Genomic DNA, 17,567 nt, shown 5'->3' with positions numbered 1-17,567 from the left:
CAGTAGAGTGGGGATCTGAGATGTGTAATGGATAACGTGGTCATAAACTGCTTCATCTCATCTGAAGTGAATTGAACCCCATTATCTGTTATTATAACACTTGGAATGCCTTCTTTAGAGAAGGATTCCCTCAAAAATTCGATCAATGATGAGGTAGTGATGTAGGAGACCATTTTCGTAACAATCCAGTGGGAATGGTAATCAATGAGAAGGAACATGAATCTTAGAGAATGACTGAGCAGGTTCAAAGGACCAATTATATCCAATCCTAACTTGTCCCAGGGTTTGGTAGGGATCGATACAGGCAAAAGTGGGGATTTGCGGATGATCTTAGTTTTGTCACTGGTTCCACATGCCACACAATTCTTTACTTGATTCTCAACCGTGGAGTCCATGTTGGGGAACCAATAGTCTTGTCCGATTTTGCTTTTCGTAATGTTCCTTCCAGGGTGGCCTTCATGTGCAACTTGGATGATGCGCTCAAACATGTTTTTTTGAGGAATGACTCTATTTCCCCTGCAGACATGGTCTTTTACAATAAATAATTCATCTCTCACAATCCAGAACTTATGGAGAGCTTCTGGGAAGTCCTTTATGGTTTCAGGCCAACCATTGCAAATTATGTTCTTCAGCTTAATGAGATCATGGTCATCCTTTAAGGATTTCTCCCATTCTTCTTTATTGATGGCTGGAATTTCAACTGAGAGGATGGTCTCCTCAGGAGGGTTATACAAGGGATTCTCATTGGCTATTGGAAGTCTTGAGAGACAATCAGCTACTCGATTTTCAGTTCCTGGAACATAGATCATGGAGTAGTTAAAACCTTGTAGACCCAGTACCCACTTGGAAATACGAGGAGTGGCCTTTTCTAGACATTTTGTAGTGAATAGAGAGAGTAACGGTTTGTGATCTGTCTTCAATGAGAATGGAATCCCCCACAAGAAATATTTGAAGTGGTTTATGGCCCAGTAACAGGTGAGGGCTTCTTTCTCTATTGTGGTGTAATTGAGTTCAGCATCCTTTAAGGTTCTTGATGCAAATGCTATCACTTTTTCTTGGCCATTTACACGCTGTGTAAGTGAAGCTCCTAACCCCTTCATGCTGGCATCCGTAGTTAGGGTGGTCTTTGCATTAGGGTCAAACGCGCTTAGGACGGGCGCTTCAACAATGGCTTCCTTGATGTGTGTAAAGGCGTGCTGGCACTGGTGACTCCATTCAAACGGTGACCCTTTTTTGAGTAGTTCCCTGAGAGGGTGGACTTGGTCTGCAAAGTTCTTGACGAACTTGGACATATACTCAACCAAGCCCAAAAAGGATTTAAGTTCTTCTTTATTTGTGGGAGCTGGGGCCAGCTTGACAGAGTCTACCAGGCTGGATTTAGGTTTGATTCCCTCACACAATATAGTGTGGCCAAGGTAGACTACAGACTCCACACCGATTTTGCATTTTTCTCGTTGAGTGGTGAATCCTGCTTTGCTAAGTCTAGTCAAAACTGCCTCCAGAGTTTTATTGTGTTCCAAAGCAGATGCTCCATGAACCAGGATATCGTCCTGGAAGCAAAGTACTTTATCTAGTCCTTGTACTATGTGCTGCATTATGCGTTGAAATACGGCCGCAGTAGATGCTAGCCCAAACGGTAATCTTGAGAACTGATAAGCTCCGAACAGAGTTATGAAGGAAGTGAGAGGTTTTGACTCGGGATGAAGGGCAACCTGATGATAGGCTGAAGATAGGTCTAAAACCGTAAAGAATTTAGCTCCTTGTATGACGGAAAGCATTTCATTAATTTTGGGGAGGGGTTGTCTATCCACCCAAATGTTGGCATTTACGTCTCTGAGGTCTACACATAAACGAATGCCCTTGCCTCCACCCTTAGCCGCTACTACAATGGGGGCCAACCATTCCGTGCTTTCAATCTTTTCGATGACTTTACTAGCTTCCAACTTGTCAAGTTCCCTTTTAAGTGGCTCCCTTACAAGCAATGGGACAGACCTGGGTTTGTGGACAACAGGTTTTGGATTCGCTTTGAGATTAATTTTGTGAAGAAAACCTTTTAAAAGTCCAAGATTGTCTGTAAACACCTCTGGAAACCTCTCACAAATTTCCATCCCAATGTTCGATCTATCTACTAGGTAAACTGGTTCAGGTGCATTCGGGTCCAGTTTAATTCCTAAATCTTTCTGATGTTTCCATCCTAGTAAATTTTAACTATTTTTAGTGATGTAAATCTTCCATACCGTTGATCTGTCTTTGAAGTCTATATGCATAATCAGCATTCCTACTAGGGGTATGGGTTCTTGATTGTATCCTCCCGGTCTGATGTCTGGAGGCAATAGGTTGTACTCTTTTTCTCCTGAATTAGCATGGAAAGTGGCTTCATTGATGAGGGTATATGGGGAGCAAGAGTCGGCAAATACCTCATAAATGACACTGTCTAGCATTATTTCGCACTTAGGGTACGTACTGCTACCACAATCAGTATAATTAGACACTTGGAAAACAATGTCCTCACAGGGAAGCTGTGGAACTGGTTCACTCCTTACCATGTGGGTGACACTTTTTTTGAATTCATGACACACTTTGGAGAAATGTCCTCTTTTCTTACATTTACTACACGTAACACTTCTCGCCGGACATTTCACGTTGTTTGCTAAATGGTTAGGGTTTCCACACCTGTAGCATCTTAGCTTGCTCCCACTGACAATTTGCCTCTCAGAATCCGCAGGTGGGGTTTTATGTTTGGTGTCCCTGCCAGAGATTTTGTTTATATTGCTGTCTGAAACTTGCTTGACCTCAACTGCTTCTTTCATCTCATTCATACAATACGCGGTATGTTCTATACTTTTAACAATGTCAATGGCGCGTTTTAAATCTGGGGCTTCCGCTAAAAGTCTTTCTTGTATTTTCTTGTCACTGGTGCATCTGACAAGCTGATCCCTAATAAGAGACTCTGTCAAGGTTCCAAAATCACAAGTGGAAGCCAAACTTCTCAATACTGCTGTATAATTAATCATCTTTTCGTTTTTTCCCTGAGCACGCAAAAAGGACTTGTGACACTCTAGTACAATATTAATTTTTTCACCAAACTGTGCCTCCAATTTCTTTAAAGTTATTTGATACACATCATGTTGAACATCTCCCTCCCCTTCTACATCAACATTTACATTTTCAATTATAGAATCAGGAAGATCATCAAAAATGATAGAGAGAAAAGTACAAGAGAGAAGGTCAAAAATAATAAAACAGAAGGGAAACAGTAAAAGCAGAAGAATAAGGTGAAAAAATGTATATGCAGAGGAAGAAAGGGGAAAATGAGTATAATAGGTGACCACTAATAAAATCCCAATAAACAGTGCAAACAAAAAAAGAAAAGGTCCCAGAAAAGTGCTATGAAAGATAAGGAGACTGGCGCAAAGAAGAAGATAAAAAGCACAATCAGGGTGAATTAGCAGGCTGAAAATGACAAATGCGATGTCTAATAAGGAGCTGCGCCTGTCAGCGAGAAGGTGCTGGCAGGCCAATGAAAGACGAAGCTCAATAAAACACAGCTGTGCCTGTCAGCGAGAAGGTGCTGGCAGGCCAATCAAAGACGAAGCTCAATAAAACACAGCTGTGCCTGTCAGCGAGAAGGTGCTGGCAGGCCAATCAAAGACGAAGCTCAATAAAACACAGCTGTGCCTGTCAGCGAGAAGGTGCTGCAGGCCAATGAAAGACGAAGCTCAATAAAACACAGCTGTGCCTGTCAGCGAGAAGGTGCTGGCAGGCCAATCAAAGACGAAGCTCAATAAAACACAGCTGTGCCTGTCACCGAGCAGGTGCTGCAGGCCAATCAAAGACGAAGCTCAATAAAACACAGCTGTGCCTGTCAGCGAGAAGGTGCTGCAGGCCATTCAAAGACGAAGCTCAATAAAACACAGCTGTGCCTGTCAGCGAGCAGGTGCTGCAGGCCATTCAAAGACGAAGCTCAATAAAACACAGCTGTGCCTGTCAGCGAGCAGGTGCTGCAGGCCAATCAAAGACGTAGCTCAATAAAACACAGCTGTGCCTGTCAGCGAGCAGGTGCTGGCAGGCCAATGAAAGACGAAGCTCAATAAAACACAGCTGTGCCTGTCAGCGAGAAGGTGCTGGCAGGCCAATGAAAGACGAAGCTCAATAAAACACAGCTGTGCCTGTCAGCGAGCAGGTGCTGGCAGGCCAATCAAAGACGAAGCTCAATAAAACACAGCTGTGCCTGTCAGCGAGCAGGTGCTGGCAGGCCAATGAAAGACGAAGCTCAATAAAACACAGCTGTGCCTGTCAGCGAGCAGGTGCTGGCAGGCCAATGAAAGACGAAGCTCAATAAAACACAGCTGTGCCTGTCAGCGAGAAGGTGCTGGCAGGCCAATGAAAGACGTAGCTCAATAAAACACAGCTGTGCCTGTCAGCGAGCAGGTGCTGGCAGGCCAATGAAAGACGTAGCTCAATAAAACACAGCTGTGCCTGTCAGCGAGCAGGTGCTGGCAGGCCAATGAAAGACGAAGCTCAATAAAACACAGCTGTGCCTGTCAGCGAGAAGGTGCTGCAGGCCAATGAAAGACGAAGCTCAATAAAACACAGCTGTGCCTGTCAGCGAGAAGGTGCTGGCAGGCCAATGAAAGACGAAGCTCAATAAAACACAGCTGTGCCTGTCAGCGAGCAGGTGCTGGCAGGCCAATCAAAGACGAAGCTCAATAAAACACAGCTGTGCCTGTCGGCGAAACGCAGCAAGTAAATGTGTTCAAGAAAGCGTCTTGTGAACAATAAGCTGAGTCTGTCAGCGAAAATATCAGGCAGGCTGAAAGAGGGACAGCGCACTGGAAGGGCGAAGGCGAGCAGGGTCTTAGCCGCCGCTGAGGAGGGAGCGGGAGGAGTGCCGTCTGAGGAGATCTAGTCGCATGGAAGGGGCGGGAAACATCCGATGCGCGGACACCACACGGAGGCAGCCGAGGCCCGCGAGGCGAGAGAGGCGCCGCACCAGCGTCCCAGAGAAGGAGCTCCACGAGCGAGCGCAGAATGTGTCCGGGGAGCCCGGTGGAAAAGCAGGAATCCGCCAGAGACAAGGAAGCAAGAGGCGGGAGCGCGGCAGCCCGCTCCGGGAAAGCGCAGAAGCAGCGCGGCGAACGGGGAAGCAGCGCGGCCCGCCGGGAAGAGCAGGGGGCGCGACGGGGCTCCTGTGCGAAGGCGCTCACCGCAATGGAAAGGCTCGTCCGCCGCCCCCGCTGAGGGGAGCTTCAGGCGGAACGATGTGTCGATACGGGGTGGACTCACCAGGACTGAAGATCGCCGCCACAACAACCACCAGACACACGCTCGCGCCCAGAAATGAGGGGACGGCGATGCGGCTGCAACGGGAAGCTGGGCTCGGAAGATGAAGCAGGACTGGAGGCGTCACCGGCAGGCAGAAGACTGCGGAAAGGATCCGCGCCGTCCCCAGCACGGTAAGTTCCCTTCGTCACCAAACTATGTAAGAACCACTCTCACAGGAAGAAGCAGAAAGGAGAGCAGTTCATTGCGGTGTAGATGCTTCAGTGCCCGCCGATCAATGCCGATCCCAACATTCCAAGACGAGCTTCACCCCAAGATTCCACGGCAAGGCAGAACCATTGCAAGGGCAGGGGGGGAGAGGGGAAGGAAGGAAACAAGGGAAGTTACAACACAACTACCGCGTTTACTATTTATTATAGCCATGGACCCTTTGGTGTGTCACCTTCAAGAAAATCACATGTGCTGAGGTGGTCCCCTGGCACCCCCAAATAACAGGGTTTGTTTTGAATAGAAAGAAAGAGCTGGGCATTGCTTTAAATTACAGCCCCGTCATGGACAGACTCTCCACCCAGATGGACCGCTGGATACAACGTCCTCTCTCCATGGCTGGCCACATAGCTGTTATAAGGATGACGACCCTTCCCCGCTTCTTGTATCTCTTCATTACCAATCCCAGACTCTTAACTCATTCATTTTTCTCAACATTGCACAACCTTTTACTATAGTTGGTGCGGGCTGGCCGCAGACCCCGAGTTGCTTGGGACACCCTTACTATCCCATATGATTGCGGTGGCGTTGCTGTTCCTGATTTTTGTTCCTATTTCCTGGTAGCCCAGCACCAATGTTCATACCATTTCTTTCCTCTTGATGCCCGGCTGCCCTGTGCCAGGCCGGAACGAGAGCTGGCAGACCTCACCCCCTGAATGTCCTGTTGCCACAGGGCCTCAATTTTGACCCTAATAGCCTCCAAACTTTATCCACAACTTGCTTGGCATGGCGAAAACATAGCAGCACTCTGGGCTTTGACCTCTTATATTCCCCTGCCCTCCCCCTTTTCACGAATCCGTGGCTGCCACTCACGGCTGAAAAACCAGTCCAGCGTACCCTGCAGAGAGATGAGCGCCACTGCTTGGAGGCGTATCCCCGATGGGCATGCCCTGTCATCTCCCTCTGTGGCTCTCCTGAGCGCTGCTTCCTCCATCCCCATAGCATACTGAAGGTTTGCTGCTATGGCTGCTATTGGCACAAACAAGAGATTGCCCGTCACTGGGGTAACAGTACACGCCCCATCACTAGGGCCTGGTTTGCGTCATGACCTATTGTGAGCTAACGAGCGAGGTATGCTCTCCACTTCAGCCCCCCTCAACCCGTCCAAGGACGTTTGGCCACCGAAGACCCGTCCAACTCTCTCTGCATCCAGACTCCCCGGTATCCGCCCCTCGGGTCCTGCGACTGTGGGACCCTCGGCCTTGCCCAGCCAAGGCGCCAGGGCGTGCTCCTCGAGGACTTCCCCTTCAACTCCCTTCTCATGGAGCTCTCTACCCCCTCACCATAGTCAGCTGTTGTCTCACTTCTTTGTTCCTCAGTGACGAAACGCGACTGATGCAACGAGTATATGTACGTCATGATGTCCGAGCCTCATCCTTCTTTCTGCACTAATGTTTGGAAAACTCTTAAAGCTTGAACACGAAAAACCATATTGAGTTCTTTCTTCTTTTCGCTCTTGACTTCCTTGCAGAGTTTCTTCTTTAGGAGACAGTGTGAAGCTGTACACCGGAGCAGCAGCGCCACCATGGCTGCATCCTACCTTGGCTGACATATTTTTGTTTTTCTTATAGTCCCTGCCAGAACATGGATGCTGACAGTGGAAGCTGACATGCTTCTATCTTAATATTGGAGTTAATGATCTGCATCTAAATTGAGATGAAACATTTATCAACATATGTGTTTTGTTTTGTTGAGACTTTGGCGTCTCTAAATACTGTTTTATTTTATAAACATGAGATAAAATCAGCAATCGGAGACTATAAAATCCTTGGTAAATAATCATTAATCATAGAGACTTTGCGACAGAACTTTGAAGCCAGAGGTCCCACAGGTTTGCTGTGAAAGCCAGTCTTTCAATCAATCAACCAATCAGAGAATTTTAAAGCGCGCTACTCCCCGGTGAGGGTCTCAAGGTGCCATGGGGAGGGGGGAACGTGCAGCTCCGAGTCAGCCAATAGGCCAGGTCTTGAGGCTTTTCCTGAAGATGTGCAGAGTAAGGGAGCGTCTGACTTTGACTGGGAGCTCGTTTCAGGCCTTGGCCGCAAAGTAGGAGAAGGCTCTTCCACCCGCTGTGGTTCTGCAGATGCGCTGGATTTCTGCTAGGGTGAGGTCGGCGGAGCAGAGGTGTCTTTTTAGTACGCAGAAAGAGACTCTTTCATTAAGGTATTTGGATCCGGTGTTGTGGAGTGATTTGTAGGCCTGGGTGAGTAGCTTGAAGGTCACACTCTTTTCATCGGGGAACCAGTGGAGGTCTCGCAGGTGTTAGGTGATGTGCTCATGTCGTGGGATGCTGAGGACGTGTCTGGCTGCAACGTTCTGGATGGTCTGGAGTTTGCGTAGCAGGGATTTGTTGATTCCAGCGTAGAGGGCATTTCCATAGTCCAGTCTGCTAGTTATGAGTGCGTGGGTGACGTTCTTTCTGGCTTCGGGGGGGATCCACTTGAAGGTCTTGCGGAGGGACTTTAAGCAGGTGGAGGTGACGGCGTTGATCTGGCGAGTCATGGTGAGGGAGGAGTCGAGTATGATGCCGAGGTTCCGGGCGTGGACTGTAGGGGTGGGGGGGTTGACGAGGGCAGTGGGCCACCAAGTGTTTTCCCAAGCTGAGGGGGTGGGTCCAAGGACTAGGACTTCTGTCTTCTCCGAGTTGAGCTTCAGGCAGCTGCTGCTCATCCAAGCTGCTATGTCTTTCATTCATTCCTGGAAGCTGAGTCTGGTGGCTTCAGGGTCCTTTGTGAGGGAGAGGATGAGCTGGGTGTCATCGGCGTAGTATACTATCCCGAGTCCATGATGTCTGACGATGGTGGCGAGGGGGGCCACGTAGATGTTGAAGAGCGTGGGGCTGAGCGATGATCATTGGGGTACACCACAGTTCTCGCTGAGTTCGGACAGGAAAGGCGGGAGTATGATTCTTTGGGTTCTTCAGACGAGAAAGGAGCAGAGCCAGTCAAGGGCGGTTTCCTGTATGCCATCTAAGTGGAGTCTGGTAGCAAGAGTGCGGGGGTAGACGGTGTCGAAGGCTACAGAGAGATCTAGCAGGATGAGGGCTGCGGTGTGTCCTTGGTCAAGGAGGGTGCAGATGTCATCTGTGGCGGCAAGGAGGGTGGTCTCAGTGCTGTGGTTACTGCAGAATCCAGACTGGGAAGAGTTGAGGATGGCGTTCTCTTCGACGAAGTTAGTCAGCTGGGCGTTGAGGATCTTCTCAGTGAATTTGGCTGCGAAGGGAAGGAGAGAGATGGGTCAGTAGTTTTTCACGTCTGTTGGGGCTGCAGAGGGTTTCTTGGGGAGGGGCGTGACCTCTGCATGGTTCCAGTCATCGGGGAAAGGGCCGGAGTCGAAGGTGGTGTTGATTGTGCGTCGTAGCTCGGACGCTATGGTGGCAGCCGCTCTGTGGATGATGTGCGGCCGGTAGAGGTCCGTGGAGGCTCCTGAGTCAGTGCTCCTTATGGTTGTGGTGGTATCTTTGGTGGTGACCGGGGTCCAGGTGGTGGTGATGGTCGGCTGGCTGTCGTCGCTGGAGGGAAGGGTGGTTTCTGAAGTCTGTTCAGTGAAGTTGTCATAGAGAGCCTTGATTTTCTGGTGGAAGTAGGAGCGGTGCTTGTTGCAGAGGTCCTGGGAGAATGTGAAGTCTGTGGCTACGCTGGGGGTTTTAGTGAATTGCTGGTTGATGCTGAAGAGTTCCTTCGAGTTGGTGAGGATTTTGTTCCAGATGAAGGTCCTCTTGGTGAATCTTATGAGTTGTTGGTATTCTGTCATGGCATTCTTGTAGGTGGTTTTGCTGTTTTGCCATTGTTATTCGAGTTGTCTGCAGGAGCGTCTGGCTTCTTGGAGGTCGGTGGTGAACTAGGTGGCCTTCAAGGGGCGTTGTCTGTCAGGGTTGTGGAGGGGTGCAAGCTTGTCAGCGCAGTTGGTGATCCAGTAGTGTAGTTCCTTGACAGCAGAGTTAGCGTCGGTTGAGGCGGGGGCTTGTCATGGATGAGGTTGGAGTTGAGGTGCTCCTCTGTGACCTTGCTCCAGCTCCTTCGTAGTGGGCGCAGAGTGGGTTTGTGAGCGGTGGTGGTGTTGAAAGTGTATGCAGGGGTATTTCATCCAGAGGGGCTACGAAAGTGTGGCTGAAGCGGATGTTGGTCCCTCCTGCGAAGATGGGGTCGAGGGTGTGTCCTGCCTTGGGGGCGGGGGTGGTGACAAGCTCTTTCAGTCCATTGTTGGTGAGGTTCTCCAGGAGGGCGGTGGAGGCAGGGTCGCTGAGATTGTCGAGGTGGAAGTTCAGGTCGCCGATGAGTATGTAGTCCTTGGAGGCGATAGCGTGGGGTGCGATGAGGTCTGCGATGGTGGTGGTGAATGAAGTGCGAGGAGGGGTCTGTAGGCGAGGGTGCCATGAAGAGTAGTTCTGGGGCTGGTATGGATCTGGAAGTGGAGGTGTTTGGTGTTGGAGGGGGAGTCGCTCATACTGGAGGTGGAGAGTCAGAGGGAGCTCTTGTGTACGATGGCGAGTCCTCCTCCTGGGTGGGTGGAGCGGTCTTTCCTCTGGATCTTGTATCCATCAGGAATGCCAGTGGCAATGTCGGGGTGGAGGAGACGTTGGTCTAGGTTTCCGTGAAGAAGGCGACATCTGGCGAGAGGGTGTCGAGAAGGTCCCAGATCTCTCCAGCATGTCTGTGCAGGGAGCGCACGTTAAGGAGGATGCATTTCAGGGCTTCGGTGGTGCTGGCGTCCGGGGTGGGTGCAACGTCGTGGGGTGCTGAGGATGGTTGGCAGTGTCGGCAGGAGAACTGGCCATGGGTGGTGTTCGGCATAGACAGATGCCAGTTGTTGTTCATTCCAGGGTTGAGTGCGTGGAGGGCAGCTGGCTCGTAGCGGTGGGTGGTTGGATAACCAGGGTCCCTAGCGCTGGTCGCAGTTGGGTCGCGGGCGGGCGCAGACGGGTTTGGCTTCGGCGCGCCTTCGGTGCACCAGCAGCACCCGCTGTGCGCAACTACCATTAAAGAAGGAAGGGGGAGGGACGTGCAGCTGGGAGGCGGGAGCAGGTAAGCAGGGGGGAGGGGCCGCAGAGGCAGCAGCGGCAGTAAAGGGCAGGGAGGGCACAACAACGGCACAAGTATGGAGGAAAACAGTACAAACAGGTAATAATACAACAGAATAGGAAAAGACAATTTACAGGCACAAAAACAAAAGACAGACAACAGACATAACAACGGGCACAGACACAGGACAGGCAGCAGCCGACCAGCAGAAGAGCAAGGCTCTCCCACTGGGCCACCAGGGATGAGACGCAGGCAGGAGCCTGCGGGTAGAGGGGGGGCCTTGAACACCTCCCAGCTCAGAGGTGAATGGGGTTCAGCAGCAGCGGCACAACAGCGGAGCGGCGGGACCTGCCTTTGTCGTGGGGTGCTCCAGGAGTGGTGCACAGAAGTAGCTTTCAGCCTTGCACTGCCTATCATTCTGTGGCAAGGGATGTGACAGAGAATATCTAAACCGTTATTTTCTACTGAGAAGGTATGCTGTGTGAACCATCCTAAACTCGATATATATTTTCTGCTAAAATGTAGCACACCGTTTAAAAGTATTCATCGGGTGGTTAGAAGTTAGGAAGTGCTAACCATGTTACAAACGGTCATATTGTTTTTGCTGTCGGTCTCAGACATTACTACATTTATTTTCTCATTCTGCGTTGGTAGTGTTCATAGTTAATGCACTAGACGGGTTCCTCCTGTTTCATAGTACTATTTTGAGTGTGTTACTCATTTGTTAAAGAGGGCTTGGAGTTCCACTCTGTCCCTGAACACATCTGGTGGGATTAATGACTAGAACACACTGCCCGCCTGGTATTGATCAGTGGGATGTGTATGAGTCACAGTGGATTACTCTTTCGTGTTGGTGCATTGAACTGAGTCCTTGCACCAGGAGGTTAGAAATCCAAACCCCTACGTCTCTGGAGGGGGCACCCCAGATCTTAACCCTTTCAGGGGTCTACCAACACTTTAAAAAGTAAATACCTGCTTTGTTCTTCTGATGCCTCTTGTGCCGTGGCATGGCTAACACTAGTGCAGCTCGTGCAGTGGCACCAAGGCCTCAGGCTGTGAGGGGCCGTCTGCTTCCCTAATATGACTATATTTTACTACTCCCTAGAGGGGATTGGAACCACTTTTCTTGCTTGCATTTCTCTACAGCTCCATTAACTCTCCAGCAGTTGAAGTAAACAGAATATTTCTATACCCCCATACAGAGTCTCGACGTCCACCGTCCGAGGGGATAATGACCAGCTCCTAGTCGAAGCACAGTACATCCCTCCAAAGGCTTCGATCCTGCAGGCAGCACAGCGTTCACCCAGCAGTCAGAACCCCCTGATAGCACGCGCCCTGCAGGACACCACTGGAAGCACACTGCTAGCGGTCAACGTGCTGTACGACCACTGCTGGGCCTCGCTGGCCAACGACTACAGCAGACCCGCTGCTAGGACCAGGTGAGTGCGATCTTCCATCTTTGAACAAACATGGAGCACCGACGCTTGAAATGTCTCACTCAAGGAGGACGTGGTTATGTGTGTGCTGAACCGTAAGGAAGGACTTGTGTGTATGTTTGGAATCTTAACAAAGAAACCTACTATTGGAAGCAGTGCGACGAGGAGACGTGTATATATATATATATATATATCGAGCAGGCTCAGGGGAGGAAACATCTGATATTAGGAACAGGCTCAGGGGAGGTGATGTATGATAGTAGGAACAGCACTAGGAGGAGACGTCTGATATATGGAGCAGGCTAGGAGGAGGAGATGTCTGATATTAGGAACTCTGCTAGGAGAAGGACAAGTCTAATATTAGGAACAGTCTCAGGGGAGGAGACGTCTGATATTAGGAACAACACTACAAGGAGGAGACGTCTGATATTAGGAACAGGCTCAGGGGAGGAGACGTCTGATATTAGGAACAGGCTCAGGGGAGGAGATGTCTGATATTAGGAACAGGCTCAGGGAGGAGACGTCTGATATTAGGAACAGGCTCAGGGGACGAGATGTCTGATATTAGGAACAGGCTCAGGGGAGGAGACGTCTGATATTAGGAACAAGCTCAGGACTGGAGACGTCTGATATTAGGAACTGTGCTAAGCGGAGGAGACGTCCAATATTAGGAACAGGCTCAGAGGAGGAGACGTCTGATATTAGGAACAGTGTGAGGAGGAGGAGACGTCTGTATATATGGAGCAGGCTAGGAGGAGGAGATGTCCAATATTAGGAACAGGCTCAGGGGAGGAGACATCTGATATTAGGAACATGCTCAGGGGAGGAGACGTCTAATATTAGGAACAGGTTTAGGGGAGGAGACGTCTAATATTAGGAACAGTGCTAGGAGGAGGAGGCGACTTATATTATGAACAGCGCTAGGAGGAGGTGACATCTGATATTAGGAACAGGCTCGGAGACGTCTGATATTAGGAACAGTGCTAGAAAGAAAGACATCTTATATTAGGAACAGGCTCAGGGGAGGGGACGTCTTATATTAAGGACAGCGCTAGGAGGAGGAGACTTCTGATGTTAGGAACAGTGCTAGGAGGAGAAGATGTTTTATATTAGGAACAGCGCTAGGAGGAGGAGACGTCTGATATCAGGAACAGCGCTAGGAGGAGGAGACGTCTTATATTAAGAACAGCGCTAGGAGGAGAAGATGTTTTATATTAGGAACAGCGCTAGGAGGAGGAGACGTCTGATATCAGGAACAGCACTAGGAGGAGGAGACATCTTATATTAAGAACAGTGCTAGGAGGAGGAGACGTCTGATATTAGGAACAGGCTCAGGAGAGGAGACATTGGATATCAGGAACAGCGCTAGGAGGAGACGTCTGATAGATGGAGCAGTGCAAGGAAGAGGAGACATCCAATATTAGGAACAGGTTCAGGGAGCGGACATATTAAGAACAGCGCTAGGAGGAGGAGACGTCTGATATATGGAGCAGGCTAGGAGGAGGAGACGTCTGATATTAGGAACAGTGCTAGGAGGAGGAGACGTCTTATATTAAGAACAGCGCTAGGAGTAGGAGACGTCTGAAAGATGCAGCAGTGCGAGGAGGAGGAGACATCCAATATTAGGAACAGGCTCAGGGGAGGAGACGTCTAATATTAGAGACAGGGTGAGGGGAGGAGTAGACATCTTATATTAGGAACAGCCCTAGGAGGAGGAGATGTCTAATATTAGGATCAGTAGGCAGCACAGCGTTCACCCAGCAGTCAGAACCCCCTGATAGCGCGCGCCCTGCAGGACACCACTGGAAGCACACTGCTAGCGGTCAACGTGCTGTACGACCACTGCTGGGCCTCGCTGGCCAACGACTACAGCAGACCCGCTGCTAGGACCAGGTGAGTGCGATCTTCCACCTTTGAACAAACGTGGAGCACCGACGCTTGCAATGTCTCACTCAAAGAGGATATGGTTATGTGTGGGCTGAACCGTAAGGAAGGACTTATGTGTATGTTTGGATTCTTATCAACGAAACCTACTATTGGGAGCAGTGCGACGAGGAGACGTATATATATATGGAGCATGCTCAGGGAAGAAACATCTAATATTAGGAACAGTGCTAGGAGGAGGAAACGTCTGATATTAGGAAGAGGCTCAGGGGAGGAGACGTCTGATATTAGGAACAGGCTCAGGGGAGAAGACGTCTGATATTAGGAACAGGCTCTGGGGAGGAGATGTCTGATATTAGGAACAGGCTCAGGGAGGAGACGTCTGATATTAGGAACAGGCTCAGGGGAGGAGACGACTGATATTAGGAACAAGCTCAGGACAGGAGACGTCTGATATTAGGAACTGTGCTAAGAGGAGGAGACGTCCAATATTAGGAACAGGCTCAGAGGAGGAGACGTCTGATATTAGGAACAGTGTGAGGAGGAGGAGACGTCTGTATATATGGAGCAGGCTAGGAGGAGGAGATGTCCAATATTAGGAACAGGCTCAGAGGAGGAGACGTCTGATATTAGGAACAGTGTGAGGAGGAGGAGACGTCTGTATATATGGAGCAGGCTAGGAGGAGGAGATGTCCAATATTAGGAACAGGCTCAGGGGAGGAGACATCTGATATTAGGAACAGGCTCAGGGGAGGAGACGTCTAATATTAGGAACAGTGCTAGGAGGAGGAGGCGTCTTATATTAAGAACAGCGCTAGGAGGAGGTGACATCTGATATTAGGAACAGGCTCAGGGGAGGAGACGTCTGATATTAGGAACAGTGCTAGAAGGAAAGACATCTTATATTAGGAACAGGCTCAGGGGAGGAGAAGTCTTATATTAAGAACAGCGCTAGGAGGAGGAGACCTCTGATATTAGGAACAGTGCTAGGAGGAGAAGACGTCTTATATTAAGAACAGTGCTTGGAGGAGGAGACGTCTGATATTAGGAACAGGCTCAGGAGAGGAGACATTGGATATCAGGAACAGCGCTAGGAGGAGATGTCTGATAGATGGAGCAGTGCAAGGAAGAGGAGACATCCAATATTAGGAACAGGTTCAGGGAGGGGACATCTTATACTAAGAACAGCGCTAGGAGGAGGAGACGTCTGATATATGGGCAGGCTAGGAGGAGGAGACGTCTTATATTAAGAACAGCGCTAGGAGGAGGAGACATCTGAAAGATGCAGCAGTGCGAGGAGGAGGAGGAGACATCCAATATTAGGGACAGGCTCAGGGGAGGAGACGTCTAATATTAGAGACAGGCTGAGGGGAGGAGTAGACATCTTATATTAGGAACAGCCCTAGGAGGAGGAGATGTCTAATATTAGGATCAGAGCAAGGAGTAGTAGACGTCTAATACTTGGACTAGGCTGAGGGGAGGGGGAGATGTCTGATATTAGGAAAAGTGCTTGGAGGAGGAGACGTTTTAAATTGGGAACAAGTCTTGGAGAAGGAAACGTCTGATATTAGGACAGTGCTAGGAGGAGGAAACGTCTGATATTAGGAACAGTGCAAGGAAGAGGAGACGTCTGATATTAGGAACAGTGCAAGGAAGAGGAGACATCTGATATTAGGAACAAGTCTAGGAGAAGGACACGTCTGATATTAGGAAGAGTGCTAGGAGGAGGCGGCGTCCGATATTAGGAACAAGTCTAGGACAAGGACACGTCTGATATTAGGAACAGCGCTAGGAGGAGGCGACGTCTGATATTAGGAACAGTGCTAGGAGGAGGGGACGTCTTATATTAAGAACAGTGCTAGGAGGAGGGGACGTCTGTATATATGGAGCAGGCTAGGAGGAGGAGAAGACGTCCAATATTAGGAACAGGCTCAGGGGAGGAGATGTCTAATATTAGGAAGAGCGCTAGGAGGAGGAGACGTCTGATATATGGAGCAGGCTAGGAGGAGGAGGCGTCTGATGTATGGAGCAGGGGTTGAGGAGGAGACGTCTGATATTAGGAACAGTGCAAGGAAGAGGAGACGTCTAATATTAGGATGAGAGCTTGGAGGAGGAGACGTCTGATATTAGTAACAGTGATAGGAGGAGGAGACGTCTAATATCTGTGTCCCTGTCATGCTGTAAAGATGCTGTTAAACATACAGGGTTTGTTGGGGACGGTGCTTGTTCAGTACTTGTACTTTCCTAAACAATTGTCTGTTCGATTCACAGTGGGCTAGCTAGTAAGGTCCTCAAGTCTCCTTGTGAGTTGTTCTTTTCGGGGGACTTCCTGTCTCCCGAGTGGACAACGGGTTGTATTTACCCAGTATTTATCTTGATTTCTGCGTACTGGAGGACGTGGAGCAGAGCACACACACCAAACTTTCTTTAGATTGTCGTCTTTCCTCCAGGCCGTTCAGAGCGCATCTTCCCAGGCTTCAGGAATGCACAGAAGAGAGTCTGGCATCAGCTGGGGCAGGCTGTACAGTGGCAAGGAAAGCACATAAAGCACATAAGAGAGGCTGGCATCAGCTGGGCAGGCTGTACAGTGGCAAGGAAAGCACAGAAGAGAGGCTGGCATCAGCTGGGCAGGCTGTACAGTAGCCAGGAAAGCACAGAAGAGAGGCTGGCATCAGCTGGGCAGGCTGTACAGTGGCCATGAAAGCACAGAAGAGAAGCTGGCATCAGCTGGGCAGGCTGTACAGTGGCCAGGAAAGCACAGAAGAGAGGCTGCTGGCATCAGCTGGGCTGGCTGTAAAGTGGCCAGGAAAGCACAGAAGAGAGGCTGCTGGCATCAGTTGGGCCGGCTGTACAGTGCCCAGGAAAGCACAGAAGAGAGGCTGGCATCAGCTGGACAGGGGCCAGGAAAGCAAAGAAGAGAGGCTGGTTTCAGCTGGGCAGGCTGTACAGTGGCCAGGATAACACAGAGGAGAGGCTGGCACCAGCTGGGCAGGCTGTACAGTGGCAAGGAAACCACAGAAGAGAGGCTGACATCAGCTTGGCAGGCTGTACAGTGGTCATGAAAGCACAGAAGTGAGGCTGGCATCAGCTGGGCAGGCTGCACAGTGGTTAGGAAATCACAGAAGAGAGGCTGGCATAATCTGGAAAGGCTGTACAGTGGCCAGGAAAGCACAGAAGAGAGGCTGGCATCAGCTGGGCAGGCTGTACTGTGGCCAGGAAAGCACAGAAGAGAGTCAGGCATCAGCGGGCAGGCTGTACAGTGCCCCTGAAAGCACAGAAGAGAGTCAGGTATGAGTTGGGCAGGCTGTACAGTGGCCAGGACATTCCCAGTTTCTCTTGAGTCCTAGGGTAACGCCCAGCATAGTGACAAAGGGGTAAGAGATGGTCAGGCACTTTCACCTGGGGGACATGGAAATTGAAGGAGTCCCTTCTCCTCTTAGGCGTCCCCTTCGGATGGGTTACATGTTGGTGACTCTGTTGTATTGATATCTAATTGGCGGCCACCAGCAAGTCCAGGCTCATCACATCCGATCACAAGGGGGCAGTAGCTGACCCCTGAGCAGCCTACCTCTGCCATGAATATGTGGAGTCTCTTCAGTGGATGTGAAGGCTGAGTACCTGGGGAAACGCATGGCAGACTAGAAAGTCAAGCGTAGGTTAGCTGGCACAACTTCCT

General features: G+C 50.0%; 1 protein-coding gene across 1 annotated transcript in view; it reads left to right on the top strand.

The window, feature by feature from the left end:
* LOC146863601 (uncharacterized) overlaps positions 1 to 17,567 on the top strand; it is a 277,244-nt gene that overhangs the window by 247,945 nt on the left and 11,732 nt on the right. Inside the window, exon 8 of the mRNA XM_085627622.1 lies at positions 11,774 to 12,010. Coding sequence (XP_085483748.1) covers positions 11,774 to 12,010 — 237 coding nt within the window. The remainder of the gene's footprint in view (positions 1 to 11,773; positions 12,011 to 17,567) is intronic.

This window comes from Triturus cristatus, chromosome 2_1, assembly GCF_964204655.1.
Source record: "Triturus cristatus chromosome 2_1, aTriCri1.1, whole genome shotgun sequence".
Classification (NCBI taxonomy): Eukaryota; Metazoa; Chordata; class Amphibia; order Caudata; family Salamandridae; genus Triturus; species Triturus cristatus.
Note: the sequence above shows the minus strand (reverse complement) of the source record. Positions and strands in the feature narration are given on the sequence as shown.